The sequence below is a fragment of the Bombus bifarius genome, unplaced genomic scaffold (genome assembly GCF_011952205.1).
Source record: "Bombus bifarius isolate JDL3187 unplaced genomic scaffold, Bbif_JDL3187 scf7180000007986, whole genome shotgun sequence".
Classification (NCBI taxonomy): Eukaryota; Metazoa; Arthropoda; class Insecta; order Hymenoptera; family Apidae; genus Bombus; species Bombus bifarius.
Genome location: NW_022884368.1, coordinates 1,617,969 through 1,638,653, shown reverse-complemented (window position 1 = coordinate 1,638,653; position 20,685 = coordinate 1,617,969). Strand labels below are relative to the sequence as shown.

Below are 20,685 nucleotides of genomic sequence, written 5' to 3'. Positions count from 1 at the left end.
CAATATTCATCAAAATCTGTCCAAGTTTCGTACGCTTTGCCAATGTTACACATTCCCTTGTACATCCCTTGATTCGCTTCCCCTTTATCCTCCGGCGAGATCTTGTCTCCCCCGTGACACCTGAATCTCAGAGAACCGAGGCACAATTCGATTACCGGCTTTCAGCAGCGTGTGTCGCGTCGCGTCGCGTCGCCCTGATTCCCAAAGTTACGAACCTATTTTTCGCGATACAGGGGAACAGCAGCTTGTGACACGAGCGCAGATACCAATGACGAGAAATTTCTAGTCGCGTTTCTTTGTACGATGTCGTGCACAAGGAGGATGCGATATGACGTATCGTATCTGATATCGCTGTGAGAAATTCTTTCAAAGAGAATGGATGAAAATGTCTTTTTGCATTAGGGCTTGAATTTCTTTTCTACGGTCTACCGTCTATTTCGATGCAGCACCGTTATTTCTTACTTGATCTGACAACGGGTAGAAGTAGGTTAATTCGAGTCTATTAATCAGCTACGTCCACTGAAAATTGAAACCGAATCACCAAAATGTCGTTGCTCGTTTCACCAAATCCTCCGGGATTTCTGACCCCTAAGAATTCAATCCAGACTTCCCCTAGCGTACGCCGTTCCATTAACAAATTATTTACTATAATACGATAAGTCCGTGTAATACGTTGCTACATCGTGTAGCATTTTAACGTGCACCAATAATAATCGACCAGGCGAGGACAGTACGAAATGCGAAAAGTTGTAGGTTCCAAAGATCGAGATAACGCACGCGGGTGCAGTGTCACGTTCAGTGTCACTTTATCTTGCCGAGGAGGAAACGATGTCTGGGCTGATCTCCGTGGGCACCGAGTTCCGATGTCACGTTCCGGGGCTCGCTATCGCGAGCTGTTGATGAGCGTCAACACCGATCAGCAAACGAGCCTGTAATTTCGAGAATCAACGGGTGTCGCGTCGAATGTCGTTCGTCTTTCTATTTTCTATCGTATCGCCTGCTCGTGTTGTATCTTATCGAAACTATCGTCGTGATTGCACTCGCAAACATCGAAATAGGTGTCCATCCTTGGTCCATTTGTTCGCTAGCTTCTTCTTCTTCTTCTATTATAGTTCGTGTCTGCGTATATGACACACCTTGTAATCTTCGAGATCGAGTGTGACTTCTTGATGATCAAATGTAGGATACCTGACACTTCGTTTTCCTCTTTTCTTCTTTTACTTCCGCGACACGCTACGCTCGAGCAATATATCTTTTAACTCGCTACGTCTTATTTCAAAATTTCTTTTTATCGTTGGACTGCCTGTCACGTGTCACGGGTTTTCATGATTCATAGAAGTGTTTTTAAATTGATTCGATTCCCCCACACGTGGAGCATTAATGTTATTGCTTTTATCCGCTAATATCGCGGAAAGCTTTTGTCCGAGACAATGTTCCTCGCTCGATACCTCCGTTAAACTAATATTTTTCTCACATCTAGATTTTCTTATGGAAAACCGTGTAGAGGAAGTTACGTTTTTAATTAAAAAATTATCCGGCGAATAACACGAGTACGATGATTTAGATCAAAGGACACGTATCGAAATATATAAAACGTTTTAAAAGTAAATCTTCTAGATCGGAAATTTCTTGAGCGTACGATATTTCATAGAACACCAGTTGTGCCGGGGAAGCGTTTGTTTGGATAGCGGTATCAAAAAATTGATAACGACGAGCTCTCATCTTACGTCAAGAATTATTCGGTCGCTTGTACGCGTTGTGTAAATCTTCGTGACACCATCTTCATCATCTCCAGAGCACGCGCCGAACGCCACCAATTTCTCGTTTGATTTTAATACGAGTGGAAAGTATTCCGTGAGCTACCTCGGATGAAATTCGCCGTGCTGCAAAATATTTTCGAACGCCTTGTTTTTCAGTGTGCTTGAAATTCCAAGAGTTTCTTCGTATATGCGAGTATAATTGGGAAAATATAATTTCTCGCGTGAAAATTTTGTTAGGCCAGCTTTTAACCTGACAATGGAAAAAGATCGATTTAACGTTGCGTGAAAGAAACGACGAACTACGTGGTGGATTAAACATTCATAGAAAATTCACGGAAACTTTTTGAGTAATAAATACTGAAACGTAAGGAACGTGTGTCCTTCTGTTACGCTACTAGTACGCGTTCATATTTGTCGAGCAAAGAAGAAGAAGCTCAGAGGATTCTGGATGGTTTCAAGCGTATCAGAAGGAATCTGTACGCGTAACCGGGCGAAAATCATGTGAAAATCTTTGGCTGGTACGTGCCGGTTTAAAGGCTATCAAAACTACGAATGTCTGCACATGTTACGCGTTGCATAATATATTTTCAGGAGGGTCGTTTAAGATGGGTCGGGGGTGTACACGTCTCCGTTCTCCCTTCTGCACCCGCTCTGCCTCTCTGCCGGCAGGGTTTCATCGACCAATCGGTGTTGGGGTGGAGCTTAAACCGCACCACGGCGTCAGCAGCTCTTCTCTTTCGCGAAGGCCTTCCTCTGTTTCACCTACATTTACGCCTCTTGTGTCTCTACCCCTTTTACCTGGTCTATATACGGTTCAGAGGCTTTTCCAAGGCCCCTCGTCGATGCCAGTGCCGCTGCCGATCAAAATCAGCGATACGTGACTTCGATCGTCGACACCTTTTGGCTAATTTTTCTTTCTTTCTTTCCCCCCTCGTCATTACGTACGGTCCACTTCTCACTACGCGTGTCTATACTCGAATAATTAAATTGACGTTGAACTGACGGAAGGTGAATTTTGCTTTCAGATCCGCCACTGAATGGAGCCCAATTGGAGCATCAACATCTCGTCCCTAAGTCTGCCAGCGAATGTAAGTCGATTAAAATTCCTTGTTGTTGGTTGCTTAATTGATAAACTAACATTTATTTCGTAAAAGATAGAGATTTTCTCGAGTTTCGGAATCACAGTACGAACGAAGACGATAGATATCTGGTAAAATTTTCTAGATAGGATTAACGTTTGTATTTACTTTGTTCGGAAAATCGTAAAAAGAACAAACAAACGTTCATTCTGATTGCTGCAAAAGGTACTGTCTGCGTCTTCATTCGTCCCTTTATTCGTTTCAAACTTATCTCAGCCTCTTCTTCTCACCCTGGAACTCGTATTTTTCCGCACAAAGGGGAAACTAGGTAGACGTATATACGTAGTCAACATCTGATCTATACCCCGCTAGAGGATTTCCACGTGACTTTTCCATTCTACGGCGGCTGGATAGGCTCCGTGGAAGAGGCTTCGCCAACTTTCTCGTTTTCTCCCTTTTCTTTCGCGCCTCATTGTCGGGACGAGTTAAAAAGAAACTCCTCCGGCTGCATGAAGAGCAACGAGAGGCCGATCGATGAGAGAACAGAGGGATTCGTTATCATGCTATCCACCCTTCATGGTCGTAGCCTCCGAGGGGCCATCTTTCCTCGACTTATCCATTTATTCGATCTTCTGTGTGTGACGTCTAGGTCAACAATGATTTCTAGCGATCGCACTTTCATGCACCTTGGTCGTCTATCGAACGTCGATATCGAAAAATATCTTTCGCGATATTTCTGTGGCGCTGCAATTATTATTATCTTAGCAAAGCCTTGCCTTACCTTGGGCATCGAGACGATGCACTAGCCCGAGAACGTATTTGTAAAAACAGAGAAATTAACATTTATCTTCGAACACGTATTTTTCAACACGTATCCCTCTAATAAATATAGGAGCACCGCTACATTTTATCAACTCCCATTGATATTATAATTATCTCGTAAAAGGCCGCTTTTCACTGTTCTAAGCGCGTTGCTGACAAGCTGCCCCGTCAGCTATCTGCAGCGTCACGCGCAGTCCCAGCGTATCAAATTTAAACGGGATCCCTTTTCCAACATTCTTTTTCCGAAACATTTTTCTCCGCATTCGACAGGAGACAGAAAAGAAAGAAAAAGATTACTGGACCAGCGATACAACGTTTCGCGTATTGTAGCTGTTATTTACAGTGACACTTTTTCGTGGCTGTTACAAAAGAAGGGAGTGGAAGGGGGTTAAGAACGAAAAGGAACCGCACGGGTTTCGGGTTACAGGAACCGCTTCTGACCCGAATCGTCGATTGTTGCTCGGTCACGAGCGATAAATTCGCGAGTTATATGGGGCACCGGCCGAGTTCACCAGGAGGTGTTTGTAGGAGGGCGAGGACCGGCTACAGGGAATGTCTCCTCGACCCAATTCCCAGCGGTCGCAGATTATACGCACCCAATGCGGCGTTTCGCATCCGCCACCCGTGTACCGTGTCCAGTGCCTAAATCGCGAGCTTTCGATTCCCTCGCTTACCCCTCGATGACCAACTGCTGCTCATCACGAAAATCCTTCCTTTGACTCGCTCTTTGACGAAGTCCTTTGCGAAGACCACGCTGGTTAGGCTAACTTACAAAGCGATCAGGCTGGATTTGGAACGCGTTTGCCAAGTTTTCTGGGGGAACTCGAGCGCAATGGACACAGACAGCTTTAATTCATCAGATGTTTATATGCCAACGATTACAAGGATTAAAAAGTCTGAATTTTATTTCATACACAGCTTAGCAATATGGCTTGTTGTTAAGATCAAAGCTAAAATTTACTTCGAAGGAAATCTCTGGAGATTTTTAATGTTCGATGAAAGGTTAAACGTTAGGGTAGCAATATAATTCGGCCGCCTATGGAGAAATAAATGAAATAGGAGAAAATATTTGGAAAGGTATAATATAAAAGATATAGAAATATAAATACACGCACAAATACAACTTTAAGGACGATTAGCGTCGTCGATTAAACTTTTCGCTTTCTCTCCGATTGTTGCACCGTCAATTGATCGATCGAGTATTTTTACCTGGCTCTCCTCGAAGCCATGAATTTTGTTTTCCTGAAAGTTTCGCCGGAGAGTTTCGAGCTTGCAACTCGTTGCAGCTAAAGTACACCATAAATATCCATTGCCGGGGCAACTTTGATAATCCTGCTAACAAAGTTGCCAGTAATTAATCCTCAAATATCTGTCCAGTCACCTGCATCGTGTTCATCTCGAATCAATCTGCATTAACTACAACGGAGACCAGAGGTAAAGATATTTCTCTCTAATTTGTCATTTGAGCGAAGTTTGTCTAACAAATGCGTTCGGCGAACAATCTATCCTACCCACGTATCGTCCAATTACGTTGTATCGTGTCGCGCGTAATGAATTTGCGGGCTCGATATCGATGCTTTTGTTCGTCGCGTCGGATACCTTCGGTTTTCCTTGTTTGTTTCAAAGCCGCGCCGTTCAACGCGTAATTTATATAATTACGAGAATACTAATTCCCCCCTATTACCGCTGGTAACGCCATTAAAATAGAAAGCAGGATGAATTATCGATTACCTAGGCAACGGGGGTACGTCTAGATTAGTTCTCGGATAACAGTGAAAACGTGGCTGCGATAACGTCACCGTACCGTGTACACAGATTCGATAATTCGCTGTAAATTATTTGTTCGTTAATTTCCTTTTCTCGATTATCTAATAATTAGCGTAGTTCTCTTTGTAAAATGTCGTCGATTAATGTTCACCGTGACAGAAGAAGCGAGGCGAACAGAGAAAATAGAAAGGAACAAGTTCTATTCTGGCATCGTGTTTCTCGTGGTTTAATTACTCGTTAATTGGATAAACGTGGCGGCTAGAGAAACACCTTAATCCCATGATATTTCATAATCGCGTGAAACAACCGTTTACTCTTCGTGGAACGTGCGAAATAGGTGGAATAGGGGAAGGAGACGCTTTTGTACGTTGAACGTTTAAGCCAGCTATTCTCGAAATTTTTAGCAGGAAACGGGCATTACGTTAAAGCTTCCGGACTGCTTTTGATCCGAGCTTTGAAAGCCATTTCAGATAAGTGGCGAGATGGCTCTCGATCCGCCATAACTTTCAATTTTTTTAACTTAAAAGACCTTCGTTTTCATACTCGCAGGGTAACTGGCACCTAATTTCGTCTGTAAGATTCAACGCATTCTCTATCGAAGACTAATTACGCTAATTTCACATGTGATTAGTGTCACACCTTTATCGACGCTGTGTTCACCGTATTTTTCTCCCTCTTATTAGCAGAATCAGTCACTCGCAATAAATAATCACATCAAACTCTCGTCGTACAACGTACAAGAACAATTTTTTTTTATTTGGAAGAATTTTACAATCAATTCTCATTGAGAATTATAAGTAAATTATTCTGGCGTGGTACTATAACCTGAATAATAAATGTTTACTGTATGTTTGATTCTAGTTGAATCTACTGTTTAAATCTAGAAGGGTACAAGGAAAATGGCAGTGAAAATGTATCTTCTTGGAATTCTAGCAGAATCACTGCCACGCGTAATTTTCCATTTCTTCAGCCGCGTTCTACGTATTCATCAGTGGTTATAAAGCCGCAATAATTTATATACGACGCCGGCTAGCTCATAGAATTTTAATAATGCCGCGGTCATAAATCGGGCCGAAGGACGCCGATAAATATAGCAACGCGTTAAAAAATTGACGTCTATCGTTCGATCGGGTCGAGAGAATAATTAATCGATGTTCCGGTATCGAAGCTGGTGAGACACGGGCCAAGACGCGAATCGCGCGACGGTAGTCCCAATTGCCGGTTCGAATGTGCCGTTCGAAATTTGATTAGGTTAATTGAATAACGGGCTTATTTCGGTGGCCGAGCGACCAGTTGGACGAAGCCATCGTTCCGCTTCAGAATTAAACAGCCGGGACACGAATCTACGGCCCAGCGTACGCGATATAAACGACTTAGTTGAACGAGGAATGCGGAATGCATCGGTGCTATCCTATTGATTACTTTGGTTTCACTCGTCGCCGAGAACGCCTGTCGATTGAACCGAACCGGACGCTCTTGGAATCTCAATGATTTTTCATTCGACTTTCCGCTGGAATTCTCCAACAATGTCTCGAAAACAGTGAGATATATTTACCGTTTTAATAACATCCAAATACAATAATCGGATAAGATTCTGACAAAGTGTTTATACAAGAGTGAAATACATCTGCCTTTTCGATAACGTTTATAGAAAAGGAAATCTGATAATGAGATAAGATGCCTGTAAATAGAACGCCTCCGAAACAGTGAAATATTCATATTTCCGATAACGTTGATAGTAAGAGCTCGAGAATAAGACTGACGATTGGACAAGATTCTTGAATAATGGATAAAATGTCAGCGAGCGGGAAACAGCCAGCAGCGTACATCTTTATATCGTTAAAAAGAAACGCGTTTTATGGCGTATAAAAAGGAATCGCGCAGACAGGTATATCGGCTGGGGTTTGCCAGTTAATCTTCACTCTGGCATTTTTACGGTTCATAATTTGATAGCTTTATGACAGGCGATTTTTACGGGACGATGATTCGCCGGTCCAAGGTTCCCGTGGTTCGATAACTGTGCGATCGGGACGTTGGTAAAAGCCAGTGGTCTTGTTTGATTCGCTGTTATTTCGATAAACTAATATTTCCACGCGCTGCCATAATTCAATTGTTGTCGAACTCCGTTGCCCCGCTTAACCGTGGCGTAATTAGATTCTACCTGGCCTCACTCCCCTCTTATTTATACGGATAGTTCCGGAGAACGATAGTTTCGAAGTGTTTGATCTCGTTCGCGTTCTCGGCTTCCGCTACGGTAAATTAACGAACCTACAGATATATACACGTGTACGTTATGTATAGACGATAGAATTCGCGTGAGATTTCGATTGGTGATTAGATTTCCGCGCGTGATTCGCGATCCAATGACGCGAACGATCGCTGGATCAAGCGATATCGGGCCGGGCTATTATCGATTCGTGGCAAGTCCCAAGGCCACTTTCCACAATCGTTTAGCATTACGCGGTCATGTGGGCGCATGGCCTCTGCTCCGAGCGTCTAATCGCCTACTTAGATACGAGGTATACGTCTCGTGTTTACGGATACTCGTTCACGCGAATAATAATAATAATAATAATAATAATAGTCGTGCTGCAAGCAGTATTTTACATACGACGACGTGGATGAGATCGAATGACTGTAATTAAGTAACTTTCCAGCAGAGAATTTGCTTTTTTTTTAAAGTAGGAAATTTTATCTTTTTTGCTATTCTTTCTTTATCTATCGAATCCTCTCAATCTTTTGTAACGTGCACTGCGTTTAATAACTCGGTGTCACGTAATTTCTCGTTGCGTGTCTATCGTCGCGTTATATTCATGGATACGAAACAATCAGAAAAATACGTCGTTAAATAAATGATAGAAGTCGATGTCTCGATCTTTCATCGATGCACAAGCTGAAAGACGAAATACACGATGTTCTGTTCAGAGGAAACTTGGGTCGTATCGAAGTAGAGTAAACAAGAATCTGACGCGTCTCGGGAGTTGTCTGAAAATCATGAAAGTCTTCTTACACTCTTATTGCCAGCGTTCCCTGATGATACGCCGGAACAGAATCTCCTCTTTGTACTTACACGCAACGCCCTCGATTCGAGGACATTTAATATGTTCCTATCTCGAGTAACATGCGAATATTTCATCTATCCATTATTTCGCTGAAAACTGGAAGAGAAGAAGGAAACAGAAGGGCAAAGGAGGAAAATACGAGTAGGTTCTCGCGTATTTGGTATGGCAGCATTTATCTTCCGTATTTAGGAATTTCGATCGATTCTCATTTATGAAAAAGGGGCTTTCGATCCAGATGAAATTCCATCGACGATATCGATTTCACTTTCCTCCAATTTTTATATCCTAATAAACTTCGCGATCCTCAATTTTCCTCTGTTTTCCTTTACTTTTGTTATCGCATTTTTATTCCGTTCCCGAATACGCAATAAGCATAAAAATATTGAATGTTCACTGGTGAGAAAAAGTCGAATGCCGAAGTTGAGAAAATCGACGATTAACGCGCAGAGAAATTCGTTGAAAAGGTAATTCGCTTCGTCGTTGGAACTAATTTTAGTAACCTGACGATAAATTCCTACTCGAGGAATCGTTTATCTTTTGGAACTGCATTTTTTCTTCCGTGAAATTGGGAAAGTTCCCTTGTGTCTAATTCTTGAATAATAGCCAGCGAATTTAGCTTCTTTGTAATATGCGCGTGTCTTACATTTTGTATCTTGCGTTTTGTTCGTCTTTCTTCTCTTTACTGCTTCTTCGCTGTTAAGGAAGAATTTTAAGAGTCAACGAGATGAAACATTCATTAGGAAATATCTAGAGAAGTAAAATGTTGCTTGTTCTCGACGGTGTTCGAAGTAAAATACGTGCGTAAAATATTTAACGAGGCATAAACATTTACGTGCGTGCAACGACGCCTGTAAAACTATACTTAAAGCAAAAATCGTAATGGAAAATTCCATTACCAGGCAGAATTTATCGAATGAGAATCTTTTTAATATAAAAACAGACTTTGAGAGTTTCCTAGTCCCAGAAATAGCAATCTATCAAATATTCGCGCCTTAATAAAATATACACGTCCTTTCTAAATTATTAGTTTTCCTCCGTTGTATCCGAGTTTCGATATTTAGTCACACCGTCTCTTCGCGATCGATCAATTTTTCGATCTAATTTTGGAAATTTCGAAATTTCCCTAGTCGGTTCCACTAATTTCCACGATAATCGACGCGCATTGTGTTATCGAATTTTCATCAAGAAACCACCGCGAAGGCCGACGAGATTAAAGTCGTTACTAGTCCGTTAATAGAGACATGGCAGGTTCATCTGGTCGAGATCTTCGCACGAAGACGTGCGGCCTTGAACCAAGCTTTTCTACCTTCACCCTCAATGCGCCGACCCTGATAACCTTATTTATAAACTCGGGCCACTATCTCGTTGCCTACAGGCTTTACTCTTCAATTTCATCCTTCTGCGAAACTAGAAGGTCAATTCGACACCAATCTCGAAGATTCTACAACCTTTATTTTCTCGCGCTTTCAAAGAAACTTCGTTATTTCGCGATTCACGATAACACAATCGACGATATTTCAGCCGTTCGAACGAAATTCAAAATGCAAATTCACCCTTTCAAGCTGCATTTCCGGACATACTCGCAGGAAACGTTGCAAGAGAGAAACAGGAATTTTCTTAAGAAGCAAGTGGCAAAAGATCACGCTTGGAATCTTCTCGATGAATTGCGCGCAAGTTTCGTAACAATTTTCTACGTATTCGAGGTACGTCGCGTCGTCCAGCATTCCGCTAATTGCGTTTCTCTGTCCATCGAGCGTGCGATTTAACGTCTTCTGAAAAGAACGGACTTTGGCCGTAAATCTTCGTCGTGGTAACACGGAATGAAGTGTGTCGAATGTAGAAAATTCGCTGGATGGAGAACGGAATTCGTCCGATCGCTTCGTTACTGGAAATCGAAAGAGTTCCAACCTCCAAAATAACGATGGCGAAGTTCATTGGCTGCGACCTTATTCCAGCCATATTCTCCTGAACGCAGACCTCGATCGTTAACTGGGGCATGGCACGCAATTTCTATCCTAGACCTTCGTGCCCGACGTTTTCCTATCGAGCGATCCTTCGCCGCGATAATTGCTTGTATAACCGGTGATCTTGAGACGATATTATATATTCGTCGCTAATACGACGAAAGCCCAAACACATCACGCTTTCTGCAGAACAGTTTCCGCCGGAATCGCTTTGTGTTTTCTGTTACGATCCGTTACGCTACTCTGTCTCGTTACGATCGCAGGTGTACAGTATCGATCCAGTCGAGGGTTGTATCGTAGCCCAGTGCCGAGGTCGAGTATATCGTAGGCGAGTGTGAATTTTTCCCTGATTGCTTCAACTTTTGCGGGGAAACGTCGATTTCCATATGGACTGCGGTATTTACAAGCTTTGTTTCGTATTATCTGCCACAGTGGATCGGTTTGCGCGTCTGAAATATCGATTCCAGCGCACTCTGCGCGAAACATACGAGACACATCTTTATACCATGTAACGCTGCGTGCCACAATTTCGATAGTACAATATCGTGCCGCGTTCTACCACGTACATCTCGCGTCATCTGTGAATGTTACATTCACGCGTATGCTATGTTTCCAAGCTGTTCAATTTTTTCCGAAACTATTGTTCTTTCCGAATCGATCGAAGTAAATTTCCACCCCGTTTCAAGACACGTGTATCATCGACCCTTGATCGAATTTACAATTACACGGCATACAGTTCGATCAATTAAAGGCACGTCTGTAAACAGATTAAGGAGCAGAAGGTATCGTATTCGCGACAGGTCGAGGGTGTGGCAGAACCACCCTGACCGACAACGTCTTGACGTGACGTCGCGCTGAGGCCCTGAACTGAATCGAGGTTCATTGTCTGTGACCTTACCTCGCCTGCTGTGCAGCCTTATTCATAAATGCAGGGTTCTCGATTGTTAACTGGCGCCAGGCATGCGATCTATCGCTCGTGCACCCTTCTCACCCTTCGAACTGTCGACAGGGGCTGCACGGATACGACAACAGTTACACAAGTGCTCGGTAGTATAGAGCGGAGCTGCTTGTGTTTCTTAGAGAAACTGCCGACCCGACCTTCCTACCATGCAGTCTCTCGATCAATCGAATCGACCGATTCTTGGAATATTTCGCGGGATTTCGAGATGCATAGCTTGGAAGATGTGTGGTTTCGTTTTCGGCGCAATGTGAGTGGAGAAAAATTTGCCAATTTCGAAATCTTTTCACATGAAACGTAAAATTCGTCTTTGCGTATTATTAGTTCTCTGCGTATTGTTAGGAATTTATTTTTTATCATTCGAAAACAACGAACCAAGTATTATCTTCGGCCGTGATAGTACAGAAAATATTTTAATCGCAATTTGTATACTTTGCAAAGTTGAGAATATCTTCGTACCAATTTTATTGCTATATCTTAACGCGTATCTTAATTGAGTTTAAGATCAGTTCGAAAATGTATAAACGCGAATAGAATAAGAGAAAGAGATTAAAGCGAAAAGAAAATTCATTCGTCAGATGTTATCGTTGAATCTCGTCGTTGTTATCTATAAACCTGTGATTAGAGGATTTTAATTCGATGTTCGACGTCACGGAACGACTTTAGTCGCGCGGGTTCGAGTCGTAAAAATGACTCCCGCGGCACCACGAGTAAACTGTAACGGAGCTGGCAACACGGAGGGAGCGTAATTGTCCTAATTAAATTCACGACACCGGCGCTTTCGCAGAGAAGTTTTAATGAAACGTTAGCGGAACTGTACGGCCCCGAGGAAACGGTGAAACCAGCCGTCATCCACGTTTCCATCGTTCTATCGCGTCCATGCTACCTTTTTCCAATTTCATCCAATCTCTTTTCTGTAATTTACCGTTGTAGATTACCGTAGATTACTCGCAACAGATAAGATATCGTCTTGTCACGATTCAGACGATATTCAAATCGTTACGAATATTAGTATCGATTTGTAAATAGTAAGTAGCGTTAACGGAAGACGCGAAGGATCAGCGGAAGAAAATGCTAAAAGATTTCTTCTGTACTAACAGAACGAACAGCGGCTGAGAGTTGACTAACGGAAGATCGGTTGGTTTTTTCTTTTTTCTTTTTTAATTTCTACTTTACAATTTGTCCAGCTGGACATTTGATCAATTTTTCTAACTTAATTGCCAAATAACATGTGAATGGCTACCCTCAGCGGGATACGATCTTCGAGTTTGACTATTTTATTTCTTTACTGAGGTCAGTGGGGTGTTTTCTTTTTAGTCTTCTTTCTATGAGAGTTTCATTCGCTTCAGCAGCCACCTGGTTTGGATGTGTTGCCGTTCTTTCCTTGTATTTTTCTGCGTACCTGCTGATTTCTTCTTTAACCGTTGGTATTTTTAAGTCTTTGCAGATTGGTTGGTTATCCACATTTTAGAAATCAAACAGAAACGGACCATCCTTCTGGTCCTCTTGGTTCGCAAACATTCAAAATGTCCTGTTCTCCCGCGATGAATTTTATAAGCAGAAAAGTTCAGTCTTTAAGAACCATTGTATTTATTTGTTTCAAGAAATAACCGCAGTTTACGCAGTCAACGTCTCTATGTTAAAATTTCCGGGTTATACTCTCTTCTTATTTCTTAGCCGACTTACCTTACGATCTAAAATACCAATTTCTACATTTTACACGACCTAGAGTCTCGCAGTTCCATCAATGATCTTTTACACACGTCACCTTGTGTATTGCACATTTTGAACGGGGAAATGTTGGCTGCAGCAGCTGGAGAACGCTGTCACAGTCGATCCAGTGGACAAAAAGGAGTCGAGCGCGCTTTCATTAGAAGGAACAGCGGTCGTAAATTTAATTGGACCGAATTTAGTTCTTTAATTCTTAGCGGCGCGTGCCGCAAAAAGGCGAGCCCCCATTGTGTCGCGGGCTCCTCTCCGTAAACCTTAATAACGAGAATAATAGATCCACCTAACACACCTGGTGCTCGCGAAAAAACGGTCTTCCGATTTCGTTGCCAGTCATCTTTATACGATGCTACAATAATACGTAAGATATTCTGTTGAAGTGGATCCCACTTCCAGCAAAACTCCGTATCTTTTCTGATGTTTAGTTTTCTTAGGCCTCGAAGCCATTGAATATTGTTTATCACTAAATCAATTTCAAGGGCCTCTCAGCCCCATAGCCCTTTCTAGAAACACGTTTTGCACAAATGATGCAGTCGGTTACAGACAGGGTAGTTTTCGTAATTGTATAAATACCCATAGCCAGCGTGCGGATCTTCACTAGCATACACATTGTACTTATACTTAACACTAGAACTACCGATAGTTAACACAAAGCTATTTCTACCAAAACCAGTGAAAATCACTGGTCTTTAAAAAATACGTAATAACAGAATATTTTTACATGAAGTAGGAATTTTATAATAAAATTGTAAAACCAGTCAATTTAATTGGTGTGGTAGTTCTAGTGTTAAACTTACTTAAATATATTTCTATTATACATTCGTCCACGCATTCCATATACAATATTGTCATATTTTTGGGGTAACAACTATTCATTTATCTTATTGTTAAGATCCGTGTTACCACCTGCGCGAGAAGTGTCAATCTCCAAGTGTCAATTACTTGGGTTGAGGTCTAAAGTTGCTGATGGTTTTGATCTACGATCAACGGTACCTGGGATGGTCGACTCGTCTTAGAATTACCATGTCCTTTGGGGTTTCCCACGACTATCTCGCTTCGATCGTTGAGTGGTTAGCATAAACTTAGTTGCCATTATACAGGTTTGTACGTGATTTAACGCGTCTCGTTGCCTTTTAGCTCTATCGAATCTTCTTGCTATTACACCTTGCTATCGCATTTTGCTATTGCATCGATCATTCTATCGAGAACGCGTTACTTCGCAGCAACGGAGATTAACCGGCGAGGCAAGATCGTTTGTCATCTTTAATGCTCGTCTTCCGTGGTTACCGTGGATGTAGCATTGCAGGAGATAAATCTTGCTGCTTGCCATTTTTCATTATTCTCGGACTCGAGAAGGGAATTTCGGAAAAAAACAGTTGCTTGTTATTCATCTGACGGTAATTCAGAATTTCGAGAAGACTTGGTATCGTTTTGCCTGTTCTCAAGAAGTAATTTCCAAGCATGATCCTAATATTTCATTATCAAAGATACAAGCTGTCAGAACCGATGTTTCGCGCGGATAATTTATCATTCTTGTTTAGAGTTGTTCGTCTTGAACACCTACGCTGGTCTCGTTGAATACGAAGCTGACAGCTACTCGAGTAAACGAAACTTGAACGTCATCTTACAGACTTTTTTGCTACCTTATATTTCACAATATTTCACGAATATCGAGATTAAAGTGAAAACCGGAGCAGCTCGAGTTTGACAACATTCTTCTGTCCACTGATCCTTCCGTAAAGAGGATTTCTTCGTGATAATGGCTTATCAAACTTGTCTGTCGTAGTTTTTGCGCCAACTCGTGGAAACTTTTTGCGTTAGGGTAGACTTTAAAAGTCGCTCGAGATCGAAGTTGTCGGTGACTACACGTTCCCGGAGATATTACAATTTTATTCATTCGCGAGATTCGAGTGCTTTACACGGAAGAAACAATGGAATTTCGACTCGTGAAACCGGACAATCGTTGCTCCTCGCTGCTCAAACTGAAAAGCTGGCGATCGCACGAAACGTCTGCTATGTTTGTGTAACATTTGTTAACGTTTTCTAAGGTTCAGTCGAATTACTTTTAAGGACCGCGAATTTGTCCGACAAATATGTAGAGGTTTATGTGTAGAGGATGGTTGGTCGGTGAGGTTTAATGAACGAGATTGCTCGTTGTTGAAACCGTCGAATATATTTAAAATGATAAATTAGTATACAGATAATGTTCGCAAAGATGCTCGTACTAACCGATTCGCTGAGACAGTGTATAAGTCGTAAAATAGGATCGCTAATGACTCGTTAATTAGATCGCTGATAATTCGTTGATAACTGGTTGATAACTGGTTGATAACTGATCGACAACTGACTGTAACTCATTTCCTTGCGATCGCGTCCGCTTATTTATACTGGTCGAGGAAGAGTCGGAAAATTCAAATTCGTCTTTGTTCGACGGTTGCACGTAGCAGCGACGTTGTTTTGCTCGGAGTTTATTTATTCTTACATTGCGTGTGTCCTAACGATCTTGATATTCCGAGGCAAAACAACAACATGATTTGAATTGTCCTCTAACTCATGTGCCGCTACAAATATTTCGACGCAAACATTGCTCGTAATCTGCATTGGAATAGCTGGTCGAACGATTCGCGAAATTCTCGATACACAGGGTATTACGGGAACAGACGGGAACCAGATGTCCGCTCATCCTTACTGCGTACACTCAATAGTCTTAAGGATCCATCGTAAATCTCAGGAATTTGCTAGCTAAGGTTCTACAGACCGAACAAATATCTTTGTTTCTAAAGCATTTTCTGTAGATTATTGTCTACTACAGCTTGACACGGGAAAGTTAGGTTTTCTCACTTACGATGCTTCCCACTAGCAACTTTCTATCGAGGGTGGCTAGGACCCTTCCGAGTCCACCAACCCTCGTTTATCGAATCAGAAGCAATGTATACTGCCCTCACTTTCCTGACCAAAAATGTCATGAACAAATCCGATGATCCCGTGCGCTAGACACATCCATCGTTAGCTTTCTTCTGATTCAGTATCGTCACTGTATTTTACTTATTCTACAACATTAGAATAATCAACATGTCAGTACCGGGTTAGTTCATTTTCTGTCTTTTCCCTTATTGCTACGTCAACTATAACAAAACTCTAAGAGCCTTGCTCGATCACCAACGAATATTGTGCCAGTGTATCGCATCTCTATACGCTAAATCATTGTCGACGATATACAGGGTGGTTGGTAACTGGTGGTACAAGCGGAAAGGGGGCGATTCTACGCGAAAAAAGAAGTTGAAAATATAGAATAACAATTTTTCGTTTGAGATTTTGTTTCCGAGAAAATACGTACGTTATAACGGACTTCACTGTAGATCGTTGTTTCGATGGAAAAATTAAAAACAAAAAATAAAAAAAAAATTTGTATTCTATATTTTCGACTTCTTTTTTCGCGTAGAATCACCCCCTTTCCGCTTGTACCACCAGTTACCAACCACCCTGTATATCATAAGCAACGGTGTAACTTAAGTGTTAAAAATATAAATTTTATAACCCTGTTAATCGCTAATCGTTACCCTCTCAAACACCTCCATTATCTTAACGGAAATCAGGGGATCGATCAACTCGTGGTGTCGATTTTTATAATCGCAACGGGAATTTACGACTCCCGTTGACGTGTTTTTTCGTGATTTCGTCTCCCCGCGATTGGTCGAAAATACACAGGGAACAATCGGAGGAAATACAAGACAGACTGGACTTGAAATCGGAAGATAAGGTAAACGAGAAGCTTTTGAGAATAAAAGAGCGAAATGGAGCATGTAGTGGTCCGGTTTCGAAGCTGTATTTCAGAATTGGAGTCCGTAAGAGGATTCTACGATAAAGGGATTCGCCGTCTGGCCGCGGGGAAATAAAAATAAATAGTTTCGTTTAACGACGAGTCGATCGGCTTTCGACCGTCTGCTCTCGCCTTTTCTCTAGCTTGTCTCGCTTTTTGTCCGGATATCGAAACGCTCGTAACAATAAAAGAGAGAAAAGAGGCAAACCAGCCGTTTGTCGCTGCAACGTCGTTGAATTATCGCCGATGATAAATCGTGAGTGCATTTTTCAAACTCGATACAGTCGAATGTTAAATTTCCGCGAGTGGCCGAGGTATTGTGTGTGGTTAAGCTAAAAGCATAAAATTCGCCATGTAACCCGTTCGACCTGATCGATCATCTGGAGTTCGCGTTGAAACCAGTGCCGCCCTATCTGTTCTCGATTACACGATCGACCCTCGTTGAGCCTTCGTTGTACCGCGATGTCGATTCCAAACATCGTGAACGGCCTATGGCGCCCAATACGTAGCAAATTGAACCGTATAGCTATAGAAAGGAAAGAAAAATGGTTATTCGTTGAGAAAATCATTGGAGCTTGCAGGACAAACTTGTAGAAAGATGGTTGGAACCAAACCTAGATATTTATTCGATCAGATAATACGTAGTTACTTCTACTAACCGAGACACAGCCACTCATTCTGCAAACTTTACCGCTATATAAACTTTCTGCTTCGCGTTAAACGAAGTCAAGGAGTTAATCGAAAATACATCTTAGACTCTGAAATTTTCAACGACCTATACTAACCTATATTCCGCTAAGTTCTCCAACTTTTCTTGTCCAAGCTTTGCTAGCACGAGTCTCTCGTACCATTCGTTCTCTCCAATGAGCGGCTATCTACACATAAAGAGGATCATAAAAAGGACCGTACGTTTATCCTTATTACCGCAGCCGATCCAAGAACTCTTTAGTACTACCTGTTAAACTCTAAACGAGTTTAAGCAATCTCCGATCCAGTCTTGCCGCAAGATTCAACGAAACCGATTTATCGAGCCTACGATAAACGTCGGTTTAAGTCTAAAACAGAGGATTTCATTCGAAACGCGTGCGATTCGCTTCATCCATTGGACTTGGACAGAAGCACGTGTCGCGGACGAGAACACGTCCTAAGGACAATCCTTCGTTGCGATCAACGATGAAAGCCATACACGTTGTTCGATCGTTCAATTACGAGCAAGAGAAATCAAAGCGTCGTCCGTTTGCACGCCACGTATACGATCGAGCTGAATCTTGTTTGCCGAGAGAACTGCTGTGCCATTACGACGTATTTCCAATGACTACTGCACACCGATCGCTTTGATTCACGAATCTTCTCCGAACAAACAACATTCTTCGTCCCGTTTCTTTGCCTCGACTTCCGTGGCCAGCATCTTTCCTTTCGAATGGAGATCTTTTTTTTCAGAAAAATTGATTTCTCAGGAAAATAGCTGTGGAAGATCGAGAAGCTACCGACTCTGCGATTCGTTCACTCAAGAAATGCAAATATCAGAACTTGTTGAAAGTTTTGGCTGGAAATTTGAAGATCCAGCCAATGGATGCGTGGAGGGATGGGAATGTTATAAACGAGAACGAGAAATGAAACGAGTTTCTACACAAGTTTCCCGTTTAAACTACACGCGAATGTATAAATGTGAAATCGAATTTAAATCGAAAGCCTTCTCGCCCTCCGCTCCGGTTTGTTGTACCAATGATCGATTCTTCGTCGATATATTCTTTATCCGCGATAATTTGTCGATGAAAGTGACCAATTAGACTTTGCCGATTCCGACTCGAAGGTATCGTCTTTTTTTTCGATTTACGTTAATTACTCAGTCGAGGCTTGATCCGATATCGCTCGACCCGATATTACGATCGCCTCGTGCCAAGGCAATAAATCGCGGCCGCGTTTCGGCCCGCGTTTCACGAAGGGAACGGGGAATTTGACTTTTTTTTAGCTCAAAATGCATGAGATTTTCCCCTATTGGCCATGTTCCATTCACGTTGGACGTTTCGAGGATCAGATCCTCGAAGAGGAGAAAAATCCGTATCGTTTAATCGCACGAAGCAAACGTTGGGAAAATGGATCGAGGTGTCAGCGAGTTGAAAATTAAAGTAGTGAAAATCAGTATCGTTCCTTTAGTCTCGCAACTAATAAAATTAAATTACAACACGGAAGAATACAACGAATCGTTTTAAATAGCAAACACAGAGCACATTTTCGTGAAAAATAACGGTGGTTCTTTGCACTTTTCGTTGGATTTTTCATTTTAAAATCTCGTAGAGACCCAGTGATCGTTCTCGGCGTAACTCGTGGTGGCTTGGTACCATCGCGTGAGAGAAACAAGCTAGAGACAAAATTCGTACGTTGCTAAAGCGCAAAGAGCGTACAAAGAGCGAGATGTACTGGAAATCACGCGGACCAGAAAGGGCGCGGGTAATGTGTTTACTATTCGAAGTAGTCGTTGTATTCTCTGGGTATAGCGGGCACATTCGCGTTGTTCGAACGTTGCGAATGCTTGAAATCGTGCATGAGCCTGTCGTTTGTTCGAAATGCTCCAACCAGTCGCGAAATGTTTGTACACGTGGAACTCGACGGTTCTTCGAACGAGCAGTTTTCTAATTTAGCGGATATTTCTTCACAGTGACGATGATGAACGTTTCTTTCACGCGTTCCACGTTTTCGGTCGCAGTGATCGTTTTTCAGCTCGATTCGACAACGCGAATCGGATGAGATTCTGTCAATAATCGTTTGCTATTTTGCGTCACGGTCGTGTACAACGAATGATTCGCGAAATGCTTAATGCCAATGCATCTGCTCGTGTTGGAATTACCAAACGACTGTAACGAAGACCGGTGATTTAGAAAATACCTTGAACGATATCCCAAAATCCATATTTCAGCCATTTATCGTCGTTTACCTTCGTCGAGGCCAATTTTCCCGAATCGATATTAACAAGCGTCTAAAACGAACGATTCGCGTCCGTAGGGCGCATCTTCGGTCGGACGCGTACCCATGAATCACGAAAGCGGAGAATCAGTGAGCGGAATCCGGTGAAACTTTAATCGTTTCGCAACCGCCCTATGACGGGTCTCTCATCAAACTTTCATCGACGTTCATCCCTATCAGGCCGCGCAGTTGCCATTTAAATAAAAAGTAGGACGTAACTATAGCCGTGGATAGACCGCACGTTCTCGGAATTATTGATAGAAATCGTACTCTTCGCTCTCCACCAATTAGAACGATTGGAAATTTCGAAAGTGCGGCGTCGAAACGTATCGACGTCGTCCCGAAGTGAAAGACGTGCACGACGAGGAGAAAAGTCACGCGATATCCGGTTTACGTACAGGTACCAGCAAACGACGAATTAGATGAAATTTTATTATTGACGAAAAGTGGAAACGGACGAAACGTAACAAACTCGTTTGACAAAGAAAGCGAAAAGAAGAAATAGCCGCGAAAAGAAAGTCTGCTGAAAATAGGCGGAACGTAAACAAAGCTATCTAAAGTAAAGCATCGAAGACACGTAGAGAACAGACTCGAACCGAGAGGACGTAGAAGTAATAAGCACACCGGTGGTAACAACGATAAGCAGCATGAAGCAAGTTCGCCGTGACAAAATGAGAAACTACAGCGTGGTTGGTGAAGAAGCAGAAGCATAGAAAGGTAACGAGGTCCGTGGTGGTGGAGAAAATCGTAGAAGAAAAGCG

At 42.3% G+C, this 20,685-nt stretch overlaps 1 protein-coding gene and 1 long non-coding RNA gene across 5 annotated transcripts in view; one reads left to right on the top strand and one right to left on the bottom strand.

The window, feature by feature from the left end:
* Positions 1 to 20,685, top strand: part of LOC117204986 (solute carrier family 12 member 4) — a 97,410-nt gene that overhangs the window by 10,188 nt on the left and 66,537 nt on the right. For 3 of the 4 annotated variants that reach the window (XM_033442953.1, XM_033442951.1, XM_033442952.1), the window contains exon 2: positions 2,786 to 2,848. In XM_033442953.1, the coding sequence (XP_033298844.1) occupies positions 2,786 to 2,848 (63 nt within the window). Of the gene's footprint in view, positions 1 to 2,785; positions 2,849 to 20,685 lie in introns of those variants that run through there. The other variant, XM_033442957.1, reaches the window with a different exon arrangement.
* LOC117204992 lies at positions 17,032 to 17,984 on the bottom strand. Its single transcript, XR_004487168.1, has 3 exons — positions 17,916 to 17,984; positions 17,746 to 17,835; positions 17,032 to 17,486 (listed from the first exon to the last, which is right to left on the bottom strand). It is a non-coding gene; the product is annotated as an uncharacterized LOC117204992 (long non-coding RNA).